The 21,844-nt window shown below is 41.4% G+C and overlaps 1 protein-coding gene across 1 annotated transcript; it reads left to right on the top strand.

Moving 5' to 3' along the window:
* The first annotated feature begins 246 nt into the window (after positions 1-246).
* On the top strand, positions 247-21,235 carry LOC143399554 (uncharacterized). The gene is made up of 7 exons (XM_076856285.2): positions 247-346; positions 2,249-2,369; positions 6,589-6,708; positions 17,430-17,556; positions 17,822-17,882; positions 18,446-18,547; positions 18,664-21,235. Exons 3-7 carry the CDS (start codon positions 6,679-6,681, stop codon positions 19,997-19,999), a joined length of 1,656 nt encoding a protein of 551 aa, XP_076712400.2. The 5' UTR covers positions 247-346; positions 2,249-2,369; positions 6,589-6,678; the 3' UTR covers positions 20,000-21,235.
* Positions 21,236-21,844: the final 609 nt, after the last annotated feature.

Genomic DNA, 21,844 nt, shown 5'->3' with positions numbered 1-21,844 from the left:
CAAGGAAGTCCCGTCTGGAAAGGGGGCTGGACCAAGAACCTGTCTTCGGGCCTATTACAGCACCGATTGGGTAACGTAAGTTGTCACTCAAGACTAGGGCGGTGCGCGGAGCCTGGCAATCGGGGGCGCCGGGGAGGAACTGTCCAATGAGGTGCGCAGAAGGCGGGGAGGGGCGGGCTTCCGCATTCTCGCGGGGTTTTCCTCCTTTGCTCGCTGAGTTCTTCGCCCACTGCTTCCGCGTCTTCCCGAATTCCCAGGTTCTCCGCGTTAGCCTGAGTCCCCGACGAGCTCGGGTACCCGGGATATTCCTCCGGAGGACGGCGGGTCACCCCGGTGGCCCAAAAAGGTGAGTGTGCGGCCAGGACTGGCGGGACCCGATCACCACCTGCCTTGGGGACCCGAGTGCGTGTGAGCTACGGAGCGTGGGGCGGATTCCCTACTGTCGGGTGGCCTGGGCCCGCGGGATGGGTTGGATGACAGGTCCCTGAGGTTAGCTGCGGAGCGTGCTCGAGTCTGCGTTGGCGGGTGGCCCTGGATCCTGGATCTGCGCGTGAGTTTGGTGGTGTGTCCCTAAGGTAAGCTGCAGAGCGCGGCCGAGTTCTCTGTGGCAGGTCGCCCTGGGCCCCTGTCCTATGGGTGGGCTGGGCAACAGATCCTTGTCCTCTATTTCGTCTTCCTGTTGGCGACATCCCTGGGTCAGCTCTGGCCAGCTCATGTGGCCTGATGCTCCCAGGGTGTGTGGTGAGCAGGGGAAGGTGTCACGATTCTGGACTCAGGTGTGTTCTGACTGTGTTAGCCTTAGGGGTCCCCGTCTGTCCCTGTTTCTCCCCAGGATTAACCTGTGCATCCTACAGACACATACTCCTAAATGTGCAGGAAACAGGGTATCAAGTCCATTTTCCATTCAAAGCCTGGCTCCTTCCAAGACTGGCAGCAGAAACCTGAAATTCCAGTTCCCTCCCGCATTCCCAGATGCCAGCTGCACCCTCCAGTGCATACTTTGCCAACTATTTGTTTCATAGTGTTTTAATTGTGGTAGTTTCTCCTATTAATGAATGGCACGTTTAAAATATTTTATTTTAAAAATATGGGTAAACATTTCCCAGGAGTGGAAAACAGAGAGGAATTACCTGGAACTTGTGTTTAAAAGGTACTTATGCCTCCCTTTATCTTGGACGTGTTTTGTCTTTGGGCATAGGTGTCCTTTGGCCACCACATTGTGACCTATGTCTTCAATCACTGCCCTGTTCTTTTCTGGTGTTGCTGCAAGTTACCCACAGCTACTCTGTACCCTGCAGGGTGCAGGCAATTTCAGACCTTGGGTCACCTCCTCCTACAGGGCAGCCTGAGGTGTGGGGTGCAGCCTCTCAGGGGAGCAGCTGGAGATATCCAGGTCTGGCATTGAAATGCTGGTGTTCAGGTAACATGACAGACATGGTTCCTGCCCTCCGGATGCACTCAGAGCTTTGAAGGAAAACAGTTATCCCAAAGAGCAGGGGAAACTGATCCCAGCAAGGTGGAGCAAAATGCTACAAAGCTCTTCAGCAGCAGGTGGGGGTTGGGAGGATGTGCCTGGTGACAAATGGAACAAATATTAGGTCTTACATTCCCCTCTCTAAAAATTTTTACATACTGTTTTTCTTCCCCAGAATGAGTTTACTGCATTTCTTGGATGATTTCTATTTTTTTGCAGGGGAGCATGTTGCAAATTTAAATTAGAACTGCAGGCCTTTGCTTTGGGAATGATACCTGGGAATAGAATCAGTGAAAACCTCTATTTCAGTGTGGTTGCAGAAATGCGTGCATTTCCAGATGAAAGTGTGGTAGAGAAATTGTATATATGTATATATCAATTTGTTGTGTGTGTGCGTGTGTGTGTATATATATATGTGTGTGTGTGTGTGTGTGTGTGTATATATATATATATATATATATATTTTTTTTTTTTTTAAGTTGTAGATGGGCACAGTATCTTAATTTATTTTAGTGTGGTACTGAGGATCGAACCCAGTGCCTTACACTTGCAAGGCAGTGCTTCCCCACTGTGCTACAATCCCAGCCCCAAGAAGTTGGTATCTTTATCACAAAGATTCAACCTCACTAAGTTGCTGAAGGCCTTGCTAATTGCTGAGGCTGGTTTTGAACTTGGGTTCTTATGTCGTCCTCTGGAGTCACTGGGATTACAGGCCTGCACTATAGCACCTGGCTAGTCAAAAATTTTTATGTACATTTTTTTTTCTCCCTTTAGATGTGTTCTTTTTTGCAATGGGGATGGAAGAGTGGTTTAAAATATAATTCCAGGGCTTGGCCTTTTGGATGCTATCTGGGAAAAGAAACAGGGAAGATTTCTTCTAATATGATTGCAGAAAGTGAGTATATTTCCCCAATCCATTGTGGTAGATGAATTGGCTCATTACAAAGATTCACCAAAACATCCACTCCTGTAGTTTGCAGTGGTTTGGCAGTGGCTGGGTCTGTTCTGTACCCTGTGAACGCAGGTGAATGTTTAACACTGATTCTGTTGACCAAAACTAGTTAATTCCTAATAATAGTCACCTGTTATGATTATCAAATATTATATTGGATATAGCATTGAGTAACATGTTTATTGTCTGAAAAGGAATAATTTTGATTTTCCTGTTGAAGTATTTAAATGTGAGTGTTTAAAATTGTTCCTCCTATAAACACAGACATAAAGTTTGAGTGATTGAAAACTTGACTGAGGGGCTGGGGGTTGTGGCTTAGCGGTAGAGCACTCACCTAGCATATGTGAGGCCCCTGGGTTCGATCATCAGCACCACATAAAAATAAATAAATAAATAAATAAATAAATGTTAAAAAAAGAAAACTTGACTGAGAAGAAGAGATCCTTGATCCCAGTGACTGTAACCCAAGGCCAGACTTCCTTCTGCAAAAGGAGGTCATTGAAGGTCCAGTCAGAGCTTTCTGGGCAGCCTTTCCTGCAGAGGCCCAGGCTGCTCCCACCAACCCTGGAAGGCTCCCTTATATGGAAAAGCTACAGAGCTCTGGAAAGCTGGGGATCCTCAGGCAGATGTGGTGGGGGACTGGATGGAAAGGCTAAAGGGAGCCCCTTTCTGAGGGTGTGTATTGATCCCAGAGTGTGCAATGAAACAAGTGCAGATTTGGGTGAGAAGCAACTTATCTAAAGGAGCAGGAGCGGGGAGAACCACAGGTGAGCTCTGCAAGCACCCACAGCTCCTGCAGAAAAGGGCTGCTTCGTAGAGACGGGCAAACAGGGTTAGGAAGAAGCTGGAGGGGAGGACAGCGAGGAGTTAGCCTGTTCTTAAGAGGCACCAGGAAGAAGGGTCCTATGTTGTCTCCAGGTGCCAGTGGGTCAGAGTTCAGGGTCCTGGAGGAAGGAGGGAAACTTGAGTCAAGTTTGATTAACAAGTATTTATTCTGATTCCTGAAGAGAAAACTGTTCCCCTAATTGCTTATGAGGGGGAAAAAAATAGGGGAGGGATTTTTAGTATCAGAGGGTTTCTGAGTTAAAAAGGGAGCATCTTTATGGGGCTGAGATTGTGGCTCAGTGGTAGAGTGCTGCCTGGCATTTGTGAGGCAGTGTGTTCGATCCTCAACACCACATAAAAATAAATAAATAAAATAAATTTATTATTTTTTTTAAAAAGGGGAGCATCTTCAAAGTCAGTATGGGAAAGGGGTCTCTGTGCAGAATTGCTATAGCAGAATGCAAAGGAAGAGGTTTTCTTCATTCATAGATCTTTCCCATAATTCTCTTTGACTCTTCCATTTTTTTTACATATCTTTTTATTTTGGCCAATCCTAAGCTGTGTCCTTTATAGTAAGCTGAATGTAAGCCATGTGTTTTGCTAAAATCAAATCATTGAACTTGGGGGGGCGGGGCGATGGAAGTCCCCAGTTTGTAGTTCTTTGCTCGCAGCAGTGTGGCTGGCTGCCTTGCACCTGGCATCCATACTGGGGCAGTGGAGCTGACCCTGAACCAGGGTTTGTGCTGACCCTAGTGGTATCAGAATTAATTGTTGAATGACCAGTGGTTTTGGAGAATGGATTGGTGTTCATCAAACTCACGTTTTAGGTGTCAGAAGGGGTTTCAGGGAAAAGGCCTCACAGGTAAGGGCCCTCATGTGCCTGCTGGTGGATGCTTGGGTGTCAGTGACCACTGAGGTCCTGCAGGATGGAACATTTCACTCTGGGGAGAGGAGAGCACAGTGACCTTCCAGAACCAAATGTCCAGCTGCTCAGGTTTCCTCATTCCCTAGGAGGAGCAACCTAGACTGCATCCACTGTGAGAGTTGTCCCCATGCTTGGGAATGTGTTTAGCTACCAAGCGGGGTTCCTGGAGAACTGGGGGTGACAGGCTGCTTATCTGAGCTTGCTTCTGATGTAACCTTTATCAACTCTTACTGCCACAAAATTCCAGTTTTCCCCCAAGTACTTAGGAACCTTTTTTTTCCCCCTTCTAGGGTACTGGGGATTGAATTCAGGGGCACTCAACCATTGATCGACATCCTCAACACCTTTAAAAATATTTTTTTTTTTGTATTTTTTGATTTAGACACAGAGTCTCACTGAGTTGCTTAGTGCCTCCCTTTTGCTGAGGCCGACTTTAACTCATGATCTCCTGCCTCAGCCTCAGTAGCTGCTGGGATTATAGGTGTGCCCTACCATACTTGGACAGGAATTTCATTTCTTCATTGAACTTAGTATTTTTATGTTCTTGGTTAACATTTATTTGGATAGAGTAATTTGATGTAAAGAAGAACTGAGAGTTCTTGATATAATTGTGTATGTGTGTATATGTGTGTGGTGCTGGTGGGGATTCAAACTAAGGCCTCGTGCATGTGAGGCCTTACCAACTGAGCTGTATCCCCAGCCTTTTAAAATATATTTTTAATGCTCAGTGAAGTCAGATTCTAAACTCCCATATATCCCTACCCAAATAGAGATGACTTTGCCCTGGGCAGGCTGCCCTGGTCTCTGCTACCTCTGCCTGGAGATGCGGACAGTGCCGATTCTTTCTATCATTCCTGGTTGTTTACCCATGTGTGAGGAAGCAGAATGTTACTTGGTTTTGTCTTATTTGAGTTTTCAATAACTTTGTGTTACCATTAGTACTCTATTACTGTGGAACCGTAACATGTAGTATGTGGTCTCTGTCTCAGTTGGTTAGACTCATGTTGCTGTTTTAGGCTGTGGTTCCCCCAGGTCCCTCCACTGTTTCTGCTTTGGGACCCTGACTTGTTTTGAGTGTAATTTTTATGTTCTTGATAATTCCATCCTTTTTAAAAATTTGGCCCCTAAGTATGCACACTTTATGTTGTATACATTGGAAAATCATCAGGCTATTGATTATGGATAAACTACATTGCACTAAATGGATCAGCTTTCTGGCCTTTAATCCTTGTGTGTATATCTCTAATACATGTCTGTTCTTGTTTACTTCCATGTGGATGTACATTGCTTTTTACTGAATACTATTTCTATGAGCATTTTTTGTGTATTTTCATGTTCTTGGAAAGGTTTTCAGTAATTTTCTAAAATTTAATTCAGTTAAAACTCAATTCAAATTTAATTAGTTTGTGAGGTAATTTCTTCTTTCCTTTAATATTCCCTCAACATGAATTTATTTTTCTTTGTAAAGACTGTAGACATTTCCCCTGAGGTAGGGCAACCTTCTTGTACCTGATTGTTGTTTCATGCAGGAGCCTCATTTTTCATAGATGTGAGTGTATCAATCTCTTCCTTTGGAATTTCTTTGTCTTCTTATTCAGAAAACCTATAGGACAGGGGGCATGATGGGTTTCAAGAGAGAAATACTTAGTTGTCCCCTCCTGGCCACCAAGGAATGAGCCCTCCACGGGCCAGCTGTCAGAACCTGGCTCCCAACTTGGGAATGTGCTTACCTCTCTGCAAGTGGGTTTTCATTCTGTACTGTGGGCGAAGCAGGCTCCTTACATGAGGTGGTTCAAGGGCTTGCTTTTCCATTCATTGAATTCTTTTTATTATTACCATATAATTAGTTTTTCATGCACTTACTAATTGTATTTCCGGATTGTCTTTTTATTTTCTTGGGTGAAAAAGAGTTGATTGAGAGTGAAAGTGTGAGGAGGCCTTAGCCATGCAACCTTGGCTTCTTCTCAAGTGATGGATGCCTGTCTCTCTCCCTTCCATTCTGGCCAGACCTGGCACCTACCTTCTCTGAGGTCAGGGTTGGCTGCCTTGGACACCAAGGCTGTAATTCCTCACACATGCTTGTGTTTCTGTGCCCAGAGGAGCAGGAAGACAACAGAGCTGGCTGTGGAGAGCTGTCTCAGCCCTGCCTAAGTGGAAATGTCCCCCTGATGGGGCAGGTCCCCTTGCAGGGAGGAAATGCTGTCTGAGAAGGACTTTTGCCAAGACTCTGTCCTTCTGGCCTATTTACCCAGGACTCGGCTATATCTCCTGTCACTCAGGGCCCCAAGTTTGTATATGTGGCTGGGGTATGCAGGGGTCTTATGAACCCCGGGCAGGTAGCAGGCAGCTGGTGGGAGGGAGTGGTCTTCCACAGTCTCAGAGGCCTTCATCTCTCACCCTATGTATCTCCAGGACTGTGTCTTTTCTGCTGCATGAGGCCCACGTGGCTGTGTCTCAGATCTGTCTCCCTGTGACCTACACCTGCTGAGATCCATAGGAAGGATGTCTGGTCTCCTCAGAAGGCAGGAAGTGGTGAGTGTGTGGGGCCAAGTCAGATCACAGGGGTGGTGGGGCGGGGGAAGGTGGGCTGTTTAGAACTGGTGGGAACCATTTGTGGCTGGACTCTGGCCTACCAACTGTCAGCTCCAAAGTCAGCCAAGCCAGACCTGAGTCAGATGCTGCTACAGCTCAGCCCTTGATGCCTTCAGCTCATGGTATGGGCTGGTCCATGGTGGGTTCCCAGTGTGCTGCCTGGTCTGCCTGATCTTTGAAGAACCCTCTATGTCCAGCTGGACCTCAGTCCCAGCCCCTTAGTGTGCAGTGAAGGTAGAGGACCTCATGGATCCTGCCTCGGGTGTGGGTCTCCTGTGTGAAGGATGCTGGTTTGAGGGGTCCCTGTCCTTCTTTCCCCAGGAGTCACCCTGCTTTCCCTCATCTAGGGCCTGCTAGGGCTCTCAGTAGATCTTTAAAATTTCTGCTCTTTGATGACATTGCTGGAATCCACATTCTTCTCCAGCTCATAGCATTATCAACTTTCTGCTCCTCACACTACATTCAAGTGGGCACAGCCTCAAAGATATGTCTTCTGTTGATGAGTTTGCCCTGTGGTGAGAGCAGAGCAGAGTCACCCAGAGTTCCACTGTGAAACGACTTCCTGTCTCTCTTCCTTTACCTTCCCCACCAGAGATGCCAGGATGTCTTTGTGTAGGAGTTTCTTTTGTACTCTTCTAGGGTCCTGTTTCTTAAGCCACTGTCCTGTCCTTTTCTGGGGCTACCTCTGGATACCAAAAGCTGCCCTGTGTCCTGCAGGGTGCAGTGAATTTTAGGCCCTAGGTCACCTCCTTCTAAAGGGCAACCTGAGGTATGGGGTACAGACTCTCAGGAGAGTAGCTGGGGGGCCCATTGGCTGAGGAATGTGATGGAACAGGCCTCATCTAGACAGATCCCTCCTAGGGATATTGTCTCCCCCAAGCCCTGTTCCCATCCCTTGGAGACAGGTGGACAATGAGCCTGTGGATGCTGGTACTCAGGGGCCAGGTCAGCAGTGATTCCTGCCCTTGCATTCTCTCACAGTTGTGAAGGAGGAAAACTCTTCCAGAGCATAAGGACCACCCACCCCAGTGCAGTGCTATGCAAACCTGAAAAGCCTCATAGACTGGAGTCATGGTCCAGGACTCCTGGATCATGGAGTGTTTCAGTGAGCAGGACTAGGTGGGAGGATGCCCAGCTCATAGAGACCTTACCTGCTCCTTGAGCCTGAGACATCTGTGCTCCCTCAGCCCCAGCCTTTTCTGTGTTCCTCACTTTGAAATGAATGCTTCCTTATTTGAGACTCAGGTTTTCCTTAAATGTGAAATGTATTTATTCAGAGGTGAGCAAGGTGAAATATTCTGTTTTTTGAAAAGTCTTTTCTATGTCATCATTTCATTCATTGGACATATTTTGGGAATTTAGGAAAAAAAGTCCCTAATAGGTTATGGTGTCTTTTTCATGTCCTTTGTGGTATTGAGTGTCATACCCAGGGCATTGCTTACACTGGTATTTTCTCAAATTATACCCTTCTTTGGCTTTCTATTTTCTTTCTGATTTTATTAGTAGATTAGTTATACATAATATTGGGGTTTGTTTTATTTATTTATCTCTTTGCCAACGGGGATTGAATGAACTCTTTACCACTGAGCCCCATTGCCAGCCCTTTGTGTTTTTTATTTTGAGACTGTCTCAGTAAATTGTTTAGGACCTTTCTATTTTGCTGAGGGTCACCTCAAACTTTCATCCTCTGCTTCAGCCTCCTGGGTTGCTAGGATTGCAGCTGTGCACCACTGTGCCTGGCTAATGTTGTGGTTCACTTTTTATATAACATGCAAGCATGGGATGCAATGTTCTCCACTTCAGATGCCAGTAACTCCTCTTTCTCTCTCCTACTATCTTCCTGTTTCCTTTCCTCTATGTTACTGGCCTTCCTCCTATTTATTTATAGTTTTTTTTTTCAAATTAATGCCTTGTAGATAAACATAATGGAATTTTCTGTTATATATTCCTACATGCACACAGCATAATTTGTTCAGTTTTATTCCACTCTTACTCTATTTTCCTGACCCTCTTCCCTTTCTCTCAGTCTCCTTGGTCTACTGTATTGGTCTCTCTTCTATTTTCATGAGATCCCTCATACCCCACTTCTTCCCTGATTCTGCTCTAGCTGCCACATATGGGAAAAAACATTCAACAGCTGGCTTTCTGGCTCTCACTTTTTGCACTAAGTATGTTGTCTTCCAGTTCCACCCATTTTCATCCCAGTGGCATAAGTTCATTCTTTAGCACTGAGTGAAATTCCATTGTGTTTGTGTACCACATGTTCTTTATCCTTTTATCTGTTGATGGGCACCTGGTTTGGCTCAATACTGTGCATATTGTAGATTGTGATGACTGCCACTGTAGCGTGTTGATGTTACACTGGGCACTCCGGCTGCTGTCTGCAGGATGGTGCCGAGTCCCCGGGTTTGCAGCAAGGACAGGTAAGACCTCCGCGAAGCTTCCAGCCGGGTTTCACTGAGGTGCATCCTGCAGTTATGTGAGATTTGATGCTGTTGTAGCATCACAGTGGTCCTGCAGGTTTTCCTGGGTTTCTATGTGGAGCTGCTCCACTGCTGTTTTGGTGACCTCCTGCTCCCCACAACTGTTGTCATTCATCATCTACATGGTGTTCCTGGTGTGATTACTGCACCCTTGATTACTGTTGACTTGAAGTAAGTTTTGTGCTCATGACGTGCTAGTCAAAGTGCTCTTCTCTTTTTCAGTTTTTTGCTATTCTCGCTCCCTTGCAATGTCATATGATGTTTTCAATTTCTAAAAAGAAATCTTCACTTAGGATTTCATTGGTAAATAGAATCTGTAGATTCTTTTGGGGGTATCACCACATTAATAATGTTAAAACTTTGGTCCATGAGCATGGGATGGTTTTTCTTTTGTTTGGATCTTGAGCTTCTTCCAACAAGTGTTGCAATTTAGGAAATAAGTTTTATACTTTTCTGTTGTGTTAGTTATTATGTATGTATTGTATGTTCTTATGTTATTATTCTATATTTATTCTTGTGGTGCTATTATAAATGAAGTTTTGTGTTAATTGCATTTCAGTATTTCATGTGTACAGAAGTTGACTTTTTATTTTAAATTGATTTTTATTGAAATTTGTGTATTAATTTTTTACTGCTGACCTTGGGAACAGATCTACCTCTTAGGTGTTTACAGGTTTTCAAAATCATTTGTATTTCTACTGTAAACTTTGCAGTAAAGGATTTCATGTGAACCTCCATTGTGAAATCACTTGTATTACCCCAACTTTGTGAAGTGATTTGGGATCCTGGAGCCACAGTTGTGACATGGGAGATGGGCTTGGTCACTTAAACCTGTGAAAGTTGAGTGGATGTGGGCTGTGAGGACATTTGTGGAAGGCCTCCCTCTGTGCCTTTGTGTGTGTCAGAGCCCCACCACTTCTCAGGTACTGATCTCCGCCCTGTAGCAGGCTTTCTGGTAGGCGCTGCAGTGATGAAAGCCCATTCGATGTCCCTTTCCACTTGCAGTAGAGGTTTTAGGGAGCAGGAATCCAGCAAAACCAGTCATTGGGCACCATGTCTGGTGTTCGCTGTTGATGGGAAGAGAGGTGGTGCAGGGCGCAGAGTGTGCTGTCTCCTCCCATCTTGGTGCCTGTGGCTGCTGTGTCTTCCGACGAATGTGTCTGGGTCTGAGCCTGAGCCTGTGCCCACCTCTGTGTGCTTGGCGAAATCCTTGATTTTGCTCAGTGTTTGGGGCTGTGTGAGTTGTCCCTGAAGTCTGGAATACCTTAGTGTTCTTCCTGGCTTCCCTGGGAGCACCTCTGCTGTGTTGTCAGAAGTGGTGAGAGCAGCCTTCCTTGACTTTTTCTTTTTGTCATGGTGGGAGCCTTTCATCCTGCAGTGGAGCCTCACATTTTCTAGATCCCTGTGGCTTTCTTCAGGGTGTTGTATTCTTTGCCAGGTATGTGTGTGTTTATGCCCTGAAGATGGGTTGAGCGTTGTCGGTGGCTTATTCTTCATTCATTCCAGGTATGAACACCTCTCCAGAGGCTTGATGCACAGGTATTTTCTACAATTCCTTGGGGTGCCATTTTACTCTTCAGATGGTGTCCATGGGGGACACCATTTTTCCTTTCTATGCTGATGCACTTTTAAGTTACACATAATGGATGAGGAGCAGTGAGCTAGTCACGCACCTGTTCCAGTGTGCCATGATCAGATCAGGGCATCAGCTCTTCCATCTGTTAACATCTGCCATTTCTTGGTGTCTGTGGACTGCTCCCCAGCTGAATTATGAAAACCACAGTGGCATACTGTACACCGTGGCCACCCTACTGTGACAGAGAGCAGAAGTGCTGGCTCCTCTGAGTGTATCCTGTCACCTGAGACCCAGCCTCCTCCCCCAGTCCTGCTGTCCCCTCTCCTCTCTTCCTCACATCTGGTAAGTACTCAGTGCTTTCTGTGACATCAGCTGGCAGCTTCCCTGTGTGAGTGAGGACACGCAGTGTGTCCCTCTGTGCTGCCTTCTTCCACTTAGCATGGCATCCGTAGTTCCAGCCTCATTGCTGCAATGACAGGACTGAAGGTATTTTTGGTGAAATTAAGTTTACCTATTCTTTCATGAATCTCATAGATGATATAATATCCCAGAAACCATTTCCAAATTCAGTGTTGTGAGACGTGTGCTCTGTGTTTTCTTGTAGGAATCATGAGGCTCACATCTTACTTCATGACTTTGTTCCATGTAGATTTCAAGTATGCATGTGCTGTGAGGTGGGGTCTGATTTCTGGTGTTGATGTGAACATACAGTTTTTCCAGCCATTTATTCCCCAGGGTTCTTTATCCTTGGAAAGATCTGGCTCCTTCTGTATGGGTCAGCACTTCCTGGGTCCCCTATTCTCCTCCATTGCCGTATGTGTCTGCATTTAAACCTGTGCTACTATGTCTTTGTTTGTTTTAAGTTTCTTTTTATTATGATTTGTTGTATATGACACGGAATGTATTACAATTCATATTACACATATAGAGCACAATTTTTCATATCTGTGGTTGTATACAAAGTATATTCACACTATTCATGTCTTCATGCATGTACTCTGCATAATCATGTCCATCACATTCCACCATCATTTCTAACCCCCCTGCCCCCTTCCTTCTCCTCCTTCCCCTTTTCCCTGTCTAGTTTTTGTCTGTTGCTCCCATGCTCCCCCTCCCTACCCAACTATGAAACAACTTGATGCTGGTTGTTTTTATCTGTCTGTCTGTCTGTCTATCTATCTATCTATCTATCTATCTATCTATCTATCTTTGTTTTATTTATTTTGGGGGAACCAGGGATTGAACTCAGGGACAGTTGAGCATTTAGCCACATCCTTAGCCCCATTTTGAATTTTATTAGAGACAGGGTCTCACTGAGTTGCTTAGGGCCTGGCTGAATTGCTGAGGCTGGCTGTGAACTTTGGATCCTCCTGCCTTTGCCTCCCATGCCGCTGGGATTACAGGTGTGTTCGATGCTGGTGTTTTAATGACTCATAATAATAGCCATTATTTATCAGGTGGTTAGTATGTGCCTAATCCTGTTAAGATACTTCACGACCTAGATTTCTTTTTAAAGTCGTGTTTGTTGACTTTAAATATATGGTACAATTTGCCCTATTTAGTTTTATATTTATATGAATTTTGATAACACAAATATAAAAAATGACTATAGATAGATAGATAGATACATAGAACAGTCAAGATACAGAATGTTACCTTTTCTCCTTTACTTTAGATAAATTAATTTTAATATATTTTCATTTAACCCAATGGATTACCAACATAATTTGCAAGGAAAATAATTGTTAGTAAGATATTTCATGTTCATTTCTTTGTCCTAGTAATTCTGTGGAATCAAATGTCTATTTAACACATAGCACACCTCAATTTAGAGTAGACACATTTCAGATACTCACTGGCCTCATATGGCTCCTTTCTTCATCTTTCTCCTTTTAGCAATTCATGATGTAGGCTGCATGATAAGTCCCCTTGTGATGTGGTTTCTTGTTGAGTTCCATCAGAGAGGGACACCAAGAGATGAATTTAGAATATACAAGAGTAGAGCATGGTGCTTTATTCTCCCTATAAGACTCTTTTAGACTGTGAGTTGATTTCTACATGCTTTTGGTAGGAATAGCTTCAGTTAGGTCACCTTCTCCTACAAGTTTTTCATAATGGCTGTCTCTTCTTTCACCTCCTACCTCTCCAAGTTTACAGAAGGAAAGGTGCTTCACAAAATTTGTTAGTTTCCCTCAATCTTGCCCTTATCTTTTATAAATACCTTATTAAACAATTTTTACTTTGATTGATCTTTTTCATCCTTAAATCTTGACTACTGGATTTTAAATTATAAGAAAGTAAAATATACCTCATCTCATATCACAGGCACTGTATATATAATGCCAGATTAATTATATATTAAAATATAACATATAAAATACTAAATCTTTTAAAGAACATATTTGTATAACTTTGTGAAGAGAAATGGAAAACAAAAAATATGAGATAAACAAAAACTTGAAAAATTAAATGATATCGTACTTAAAATTTTTATGTGTAAACATTTATCAAAAAGAGTTGAAAGAGACATGAATTGTATTACAGGTCATTTTTGTTTATTTTTGATATTTAACTTGACTTGGTTCCTCCTTTGGTTGGCTTTTTCTTTATTGTAGTTCTTCCCTTTGCAGATTTTCATCATTGTTTTTAATTTCCTCCTCATGGAATATTTTGCCTACAATGTTCTGTAGTGCAGGCTTCCTTGCTGTAAATTCTTTTAGCTTTTTTTTTTTTTTTTAATCATGGAAGGTTTTCATTTCATCATCAAATTTGAAGCTTAATTTTGCTGGATATAAGATTCTTGGTTGGTATCCATTATCTTTTAGAACTTGGTATATGTTATTCCAGGATCTCCTAGCTTTAAGAGTCTGAGTTGAAAAATCTGCTGAGATCCAAATTGGTCTTCCTTTATAGGCAATGTGATTTTTCTCTCTTGTAGCCTTTAAAATTCTAACCTTTTTCTGTATGCTAGGCATTTTCATTATAATGTGTCTTGTTGTAGATCTGTTGTAAATTAGAACAGATGTGTCTTGTTGTAGATCTGTTGTAATTTTATACATTTGGTGTCCTATAGGCCTCTTTTATTTGATTTTCCAGTTTATTCTTCATGCTTGGGAAATTTTCTGCTATTATTTCATTTAAGAGATTGTGCATTCCTTTGGTTTGAATCTCTGAAGCTTCCTCTATCCCAGTAAATCTTAAATTTGGTCTTTTGATGGTATCCCATAATTCTTGGATATTCTGTTCATGGTTTCTTACTATTTCTTACTATCTTCACTGTGAGGCCAACTGTATTTTCAAGATTGTATATTTTTTCTTCATTGTCTGAGGTTCTCATTTCCAAGTGATCTAGTCTGTTGGTGATGCTATCAAGTTTTTTAATTGGCTTAATGTTTCTTTCATTTTGAGGATTTATTTTTTTTTTCAGTATCTTTATCTTTTTCTTGAAATAATCTCTTGCAACTTATATTTGCTCTCTCATCTCTTTATTGGAGTGATCGATTTTTGCCTGTATCTGCTCACTTAGGTTGTTCTTTTAATTCCCAGGTCATTTTAGTTATGTATATTCCAAACTCCTTCTCTGATACATCATCTATGGTGCTATCTATGGATCCTGTTGTTGTGGTATCTTGGTTTGTTTGGGGCACTTTCCTCCGTTGGTTTTTTTTATGATATCTATGTGTCTTCCTCTCTTGATGTGTAGATCTGAGGTATGACAGCTTCTTTCCTATTGTCTTATAGTGTTCCTATAAGTTACCAATACCTCACCTTTAAGGGGGAGATCAATATTATAACACTTAATGTACCTAATGTGCAGCCATAGATCAGTTAGCTTCTATTTTTATATTTACAGTTTTGTCACTATAATCAGAAATGATGAGTTTGGTTATCTTCTACCATATAGTCAATAGGTTTCTGTAATGGTTTACAGTTTCTAATGGTAGAAGAGAGGGTGGGGCTTGGCTGAGATGTTTATGAGGTAGGATGTGAGAGTATGGAGGTAATAGATTATGTGAGTAATGAGAGGGTAATCATTAGTAGGAGAAACAAGAGATAGGGAACCCCATGCAGGACTCCCTGTCACCTCAGCAACAGGATAACTGTTATCACCCCTATTGTAGAGATACCTTTGGTGCAGCCAGGACTACAGGGACCTTGGTGATGTCTTACCAGGTCTTTATTGTTGTCCCTTGATAGAAGCGGCGATATCTCAGTTTTGTGGTGGTAGCAGCCTCAAGCCTATATGTACCCTGATGTTGGGCTTTGGAGCCATGCTTTGGTGAATAAGGAACCACAGCACGAGGTGCTTTACCACATATCTCTGGGCCTGGGACAAGCCTCTCCTCCAGATCTTCGGGCCTTTCCTCCAGATCTCTGACCGTGCTGTGACCTGCTCTATCTTTGTTACTGTAGTTTGAGCAGATTTTGAAATTACGAAGTGTTATGCTTCTTCTTTTTTCTTCTTCTTTCACTGTTGAGTGTCTTGCAAGTTCATGTGAACATTAGAAGAATACCTCTTCTTTTTGTATAAAAATGTCTTTGGTATTTGGAAAGTGATTGAACTGACTTCATGGTTAATGTTTGGGGAGATTTACAATTCTGTATGCTGGCAAATACCAGTTATCGTTAAAATGCATCACTTCCTTCAAAAGTATTTTTTAGTTTTTGTTGTGTAAGACTTTGCGGATAGTTTGTAACCGTTTTTATGTGGCTTTCACCTTCTGTCCCCCTCCTGGCTATTTTCCATTTTAGTTGTGCTTTTATGCATCTCACAATGTGCTGTGGCGCTCTGATGTCCCATGGATTACAGGCTTCTCCTCCACTCATTCTCATTGTTAATTCCACATAATTTTAATAGTTTGAATTTCCCATTCTTCTTCCTTAAAACTATTCTTATGTAAAAATGTTTTCCCCTTTTTTCTAGCAAAAAAAGTTGTTTTAATTTTATTTTCATAGAAGAATCTAATATCAATTAATGTCTGCCCATGGAATTGAGGAAAACAATGCATTTTTTCAGTTAGATACCAGTTTATCTTGACTCATCTTTTTCTTTTTTTCTTTCTATTTTTTTTGGTGCCTGATATTGACCTCAGGGGCACTGGATTACTGAGCCATATCTCCAGCGCTATATTGTATTTTATTTAGAGACAGGGCCTCACTGAGTTGCTTAGCACCTTGCTTTTTTTGAAGGCAGCTTTGAATTTATGATCTTCCTGCCTCAGTCTCCCGAGACTCTGGGATTACAGGCATGTGCCTGAGAGCCCAGCCTTGACTCATACTTTAACTTGCATGTGAATGTTTCCACTTCTCCACATTACCTTCTATCTCTTTAGTCAATTTCCATATGAATTTGAAATTTTCTTTTCTCTTGGTCTGTCTTTTGGTTCATCTTTCTGCTAATCTTATGCTGTGTTTAATAGTATAATTTAAAAGTTTCTTATTTATAGTCAGGTGTCACTTAACATTCTGGATGTTCTTCTTTAGGCTGCCTCATGATTGCACAAACACCACAGTGTATTTACAGAGTCCTAAAAGGAACAGCCTATTACATGCCTAGACTCTGTTGTTTCAGGACTTCCTAGGCTACAGCCCTGCACAACAAAATACCAAAGGTGATCATGCAGTAGGTGTTTTTGTACAGTCATTCCTACAAACACATTGCTTTTTTCTTTACTACTGATAACCATGTGTATGTAGTCCATTATTAACCAAAAATGTCTTTGACCAAAACATTATTATGTGGCACATGACTGTATATTATATAAACCAAAGGTCTGCTGTCTAGAACATATTGATAGGTATTACTTTTTTAAAAAATTCTTATTGTTCTTGGACAAGTATTTTCTCTTGATGAAGCACCTACAAATTCTATTTGATTTTCTTGGTGTTATCACACAGGATAAGCTTAATCCCCAGTTTCTATGTTTTGACCACTTCAATTAAATGTTGTCTACTAGGGAAGCTCTGAGATTCTTTGTTCAAAGGGTTTTTTTTTTTTTTTTTCTTTTTGAGGGGTTGGGGGACTTTAATCCTTGAAGTTCTAATTTAAGAGTGGAACAAAATAACAGGATATCTGAAGGTAAGCAAACATTCAGTAAGGCCTATGTTGCTTATGTACCCTCTAAAGCACTCTGACTCAGTGTAAATTCTTAGTTTGGTATGATCCTTCCCAAATTCTTAGCTCCCCCTACCCACTAAAGTACCACTTAGTCAGTAGGCATTTTTCAGAATAGTTACTGTCAGGAGGACTAATATTAGTTCTCTTCTGCACATGAGTTAGTAGGGCTTTATTATTCCATGTATTAGACATGCACCCTAGAAAGACCTTAGGGGTGACCCAGGAGCATGCCTTATTCCTTGGACTCCACAAGGAGAAGAGTGTTTTTGCTCTGCTGCTACATTTCTAGATAGAAAAGTAGCTATTCCATTGGAATGCTTGTTTGGGAAGTGAGTGCAGATGTAGAGTACAAGTTTCAAAAACCATATCATGAAATAAATATATGGAGACCACAGAAATGTGAGAATATCTCACATGTTGAGAATAGAGCCCTCATGTTGTCAGTCTCTCCTGGTCTTCACTACATGTTTGTGGCATATTTTAGACCTTAGTGGCCTTTGAGGATGTGGCTGTGAACTTCACCCAGGAGGAGTGGGCTCTGCTTGATCTTTCCCAGAAGAATCTCCACAGAGATGTGATGCAGGAAGTACTTAGAAACCTGGCTTCTATAGGTAAGGATGATGTTTCATTACATAATGAAAGACAGAGCACTTGGGAGGTGTACTTTGCTCATGCATGTGGAATGTGGAAAAGGGAGTAACTGGGGAATAAATTGGGCCCAATGTCATTGCACTCAGCAGCATGAATATCATAATTCTGTCTTTTTTCTTTTTTCCATCTTTTTTATTAGTGCATGATAGTTGTCCAAATTGTAAATCTCAAATGCATTCTGAAATCACGATGATCCATAATGACTGTTCTGGGTCTACATTTTAGGAGACAGATGGGAGGACCAAAATGTTGAAGATCAGAACACAAATCCTGGGAGAGATGTAAGGTAATTTGTACTCATAAGAGGAATCAGAGCCCTGAGGGAATTCTAGCTTTTCCTATAATTTTACAAACAAAACAAGCATGATATGAAGAATGTTTATTCTTTTTTTTTTCAACCAAAATTAACCTTAATGTAAAATACATGTTTAGTATTTTCAAACTAATTGACTTGTTGACGGTGCTAACAACCTGTATTTAATAGCACTGCTTTATTAGCAGCTGTGGAAGAGCAGTTTTGCAAAGTAATTGTTACATTGACTTTCAAACAGAATACAGTGTAGACATGACAGAAAACCAGTACTTTCCCTGACATGGGTATTAGTGTAAGTCCAATGCCTGTTAATAAATGTAAGAGTATTAATGAGCCAGCCATAAACTGTGCTTGTAATTTTTATACAGAAATCATATGGTAGGCTCTGGAACAAATTTAAAAAAGGTGCTCAGTTTGGAAAAAACCCTCAGTGAGATTCCATATCTTAGGGGGTTTTTTTGGTACTCATGATTGAACCTCTGGGGCACTTGACAACGGAGCCACATCCCCATCCCTATTTTTGTGTTTTTATTTAGAGACAGGGTCTCACTGAGCTGCTTAGCACCTCGTTTTTTGCTGAAGCTGGATTTGAACTCGAGATCCTTCTGCCTCAGTCTCCTCAGTCACTTGGATTACAGGTGTGAACCACTGTGCCTGGCTCAAACTCTTAGTCTTAAAGGATATTTCTGGTAGAAAGTTTATGTGAAAGCATTGTGTGTGGACAGATCTTCATATATTATGTTTTCCTTAATAGGCATATCATATCTCACTGTGCAAACAAATCATATAAGAATGAGGAGTGTGGAGGGAAGCCATATGAAGTTAAACAGAACAGGAAATCCTTCACTTCTCTCACAAGTGTTCAAAGACAAGTGTCAGTGCATGATGTCAATGGACCTTATGGATATTTGACGTGCAGAAAAGAGTTCAATTGTTTCAGGAGTTTTGAAAAATGTGGACAATCTCATACTGGGGAGAAGATATATGGAAGTAAGCAACCTGGGGAAGACTTAACTTGTTCCGGTTCCCTTCGAAAGTATGATAGAACACATACTGGAGAGAATCCTTACCAATGTGAAAAGTGTGGGAAAGCCTTTGCTAGATCCAGTCACCTTTGTTCACATAAAAAAACTCATACTCTAAAGAAGCCCTATGAATGTAAACAATGTGGAAAAACCTTCCCCTGGCCCTCTTCCCTTCAAGTACATGAACGAACTCATACTGGAGAGAAGCCTTTTAAATGTAAACAATGTGGGAAAGCCTTTGCTAGATCCAGTCACCTTCGTGCACATGAAGAAACTCATTCTGTAGAGAAGCCCTATGAATGTAAACAGTGTGGGAAAGCCTTTGCTACATCCAGTCGCCTTCACGCACATGAAAAAACTCATATGGTAAAGAAGCCCTATGAATGCAAAGAATGTGGAAAAGCCTTCGCTTGGCCATCTTCCCTTCAGATACATAAACGAACTCATACTGGAGAGAAGCCTTTTAAATGTAAACAATGTGGGAAAGCGTTTGCTACATCCCGTCACCTTCCCTCACATGAAGAAACTCATACTGCAGAGAAGCCCTATGAATGTAAACAGTGTGGGAAAGCCTTTGCTGCATCCAGTCATCTTCATGCACATGAAAAAACTCATACTATAAAGAAACCCTATGAATGCAAACAATGTGGAAAAGCCTTCCGCTGGCCCTATTCCCTTCAAATACATAAACGAACTCATACTGGAGAGAAGCCCTATGAATGTAAACAATGTGGGAAAGCCTTTGGTAGATCTAGTTACCTTCGTTCACATGAAGAAACTCATACTGTAGAAAAGCCCTATGAATGTAAACAATGTGGGAAAGCCTTTGCTACTTCCAGTCACCTTCACTCACATGAAAAATATCATAGTATAAAGAAGCCCTATGAATGCAAACAATGTGGGAAAGCCTTCCCCTGGCCCTCTTCTCTTCAAATACATGAACGAACTCATACTGGAGAGAAGCCCTATGAATGTAAACAATGTGGGAAAGCCTTTAGTTGTTCCACTTATCTTCATGTGCATGAACAGACTCACATTGGAATGAAGCCCTATAAATGTAAATAATGTTTAAAAGCCTTCACTTCTTCCTCTTCCCTTCAAACACATAAACAAACTCATATTGGAGAGAAGCCCTATGAATGTAAACAATGTGGAAAAGCCTTCCCCTGGCCCTTTCCCCTTCAAACATGTGAACAAACTCATATAAATGTATACAAATATAAATAAATGTAAACAAAGCCTTTATTTTACCCCTATCTTCATGTGCATGAACAGATTTACATTGGAAAGAAGCTCTATGAATTAAACAATGTGGGAAAACCTTCACCTGGTCCTCTCACCTTCAAATACGTAAACACTGAAACTGGAAAGAAGCCCTATCAGGGTAAACAATGTGGGAAAGACTTTGCATCATCCAGTTACCTTCACTCACATGAAATAACTCATACTGTAAGGAAGCCCTATGAATGTAAACAATGTGGGGAAGACTTTGTGTTAAGCTCTCAGCTTCACAAACATGAAAGAACTCATATAGGAAAGAAGCCATATGAATGTAAACAACCTTAAAGAGGTTTGGCTACATTCAGTCAGCTTCACTCACATGAATGAACTTATATAGGAAATGAGAACTATGAAAGTAAACAAAGTGAGAAAGCCTTCACTAGGTCCTCTTACCTTCAAATACATAATTAAACTCATACTGGAGAGAAGCCCTATGAATTTAAGCAGTGTGGCAAAGCCTTCACGCAGTCCATTCCACTTCACCCACATGAATGAATTCATACAGGAAAGAATGCTATGAATGTAAACAACATGGGAAAGGCTTTGCTTCATTTGATGGCTTTCGGTCCCATGAAAAAACTGATACTGGAGAGAAGCCTCATGTATGTAAACATTGTGGTCAAACTTAGTTTTACCATTCATCTTCATGTGCATGAACAGACTTACCCTGGAGAGAAGCTCTATGAAGATAAATAATGTATTAAAATTTTCATATTTTTTCCCTTTTCCTAAAATATAAGTGAACAATCTCATAGAGGAGAAAGGCCCTATGACATAATTTTGTGGTAAAAACTTCAGTAGTTTGGCTTCTTCAAATACATAAGAAAACTCATAATGGGAAAAAACATTATGAATGTATACAAGGAAAGCCTTTACTTCTTTCTGTAGGTTTTACATACATATATTTATTCTAAAGAAGAGTCATTTGAATGTAAACAGTAGGGCAAAACATTTACAAGTTGTGATTATCTTCATGTACATGAAATAAATCATACTGGAGAGAGGCCTCTTGAATATAAACAGTGTGGTACACCCTTTGCTTATTTCAATTCAGTTTGAAAACACCAGAGAACTCATACTGCAGAAAGCCTGTATGAATGTAAACAGTCTGGAAAAGTTTAGTACTTCCACTCACCTTCAAGAGCAGATGCACTTATACTGCTGAGCAAGTATAATGTAAGCAATGCCGGAAAGGTTTCACTTATTCTTATCAGCTTCATATCATAAATTCATACTGGATAGAAGTATTATGGCTGTCAAAATGTGTGAAAGCCTTTAATTGATCTTTCTACCTTCAAATACAAGAACAGACACACTGGTGAGTGTTATGTTTGAGTCTAATCAATATAGATTATAGATTTTAGATATAAGATATTGATAAGCAGAATAAATAAGATAAAATTAACAAAAATAAGTACTATGGGATGAATAATGTTAAACTGCCCTGTAATAAGTTAGAAATAAGCATAGAACATAAGTTCATCAGGAGTAAGCCTAAGTAATAGTAGTAAATCGTGTAACTGTAAGATTTAGGATTTAAGCCACAGGAAATAAAATATAGAACAGTGTGAGGTGATAAATCAGTAGGCCAGTATAGTTATAGATAAATATAGGCTAATTGGTTAACAT

This window comes from Callospermophilus lateralis, chromosome 5, assembly GCF_048772815.1.
Source record: "Callospermophilus lateralis isolate mCalLat2 chromosome 5, mCalLat2.hap1, whole genome shotgun sequence".
Taxonomy (NCBI): Eukaryota; Metazoa; Chordata; class Mammalia; order Rodentia; family Sciuridae; genus Callospermophilus; species Callospermophilus lateralis.
This window is presented reverse-complemented; position numbering and strand designations above follow the sequence as displayed.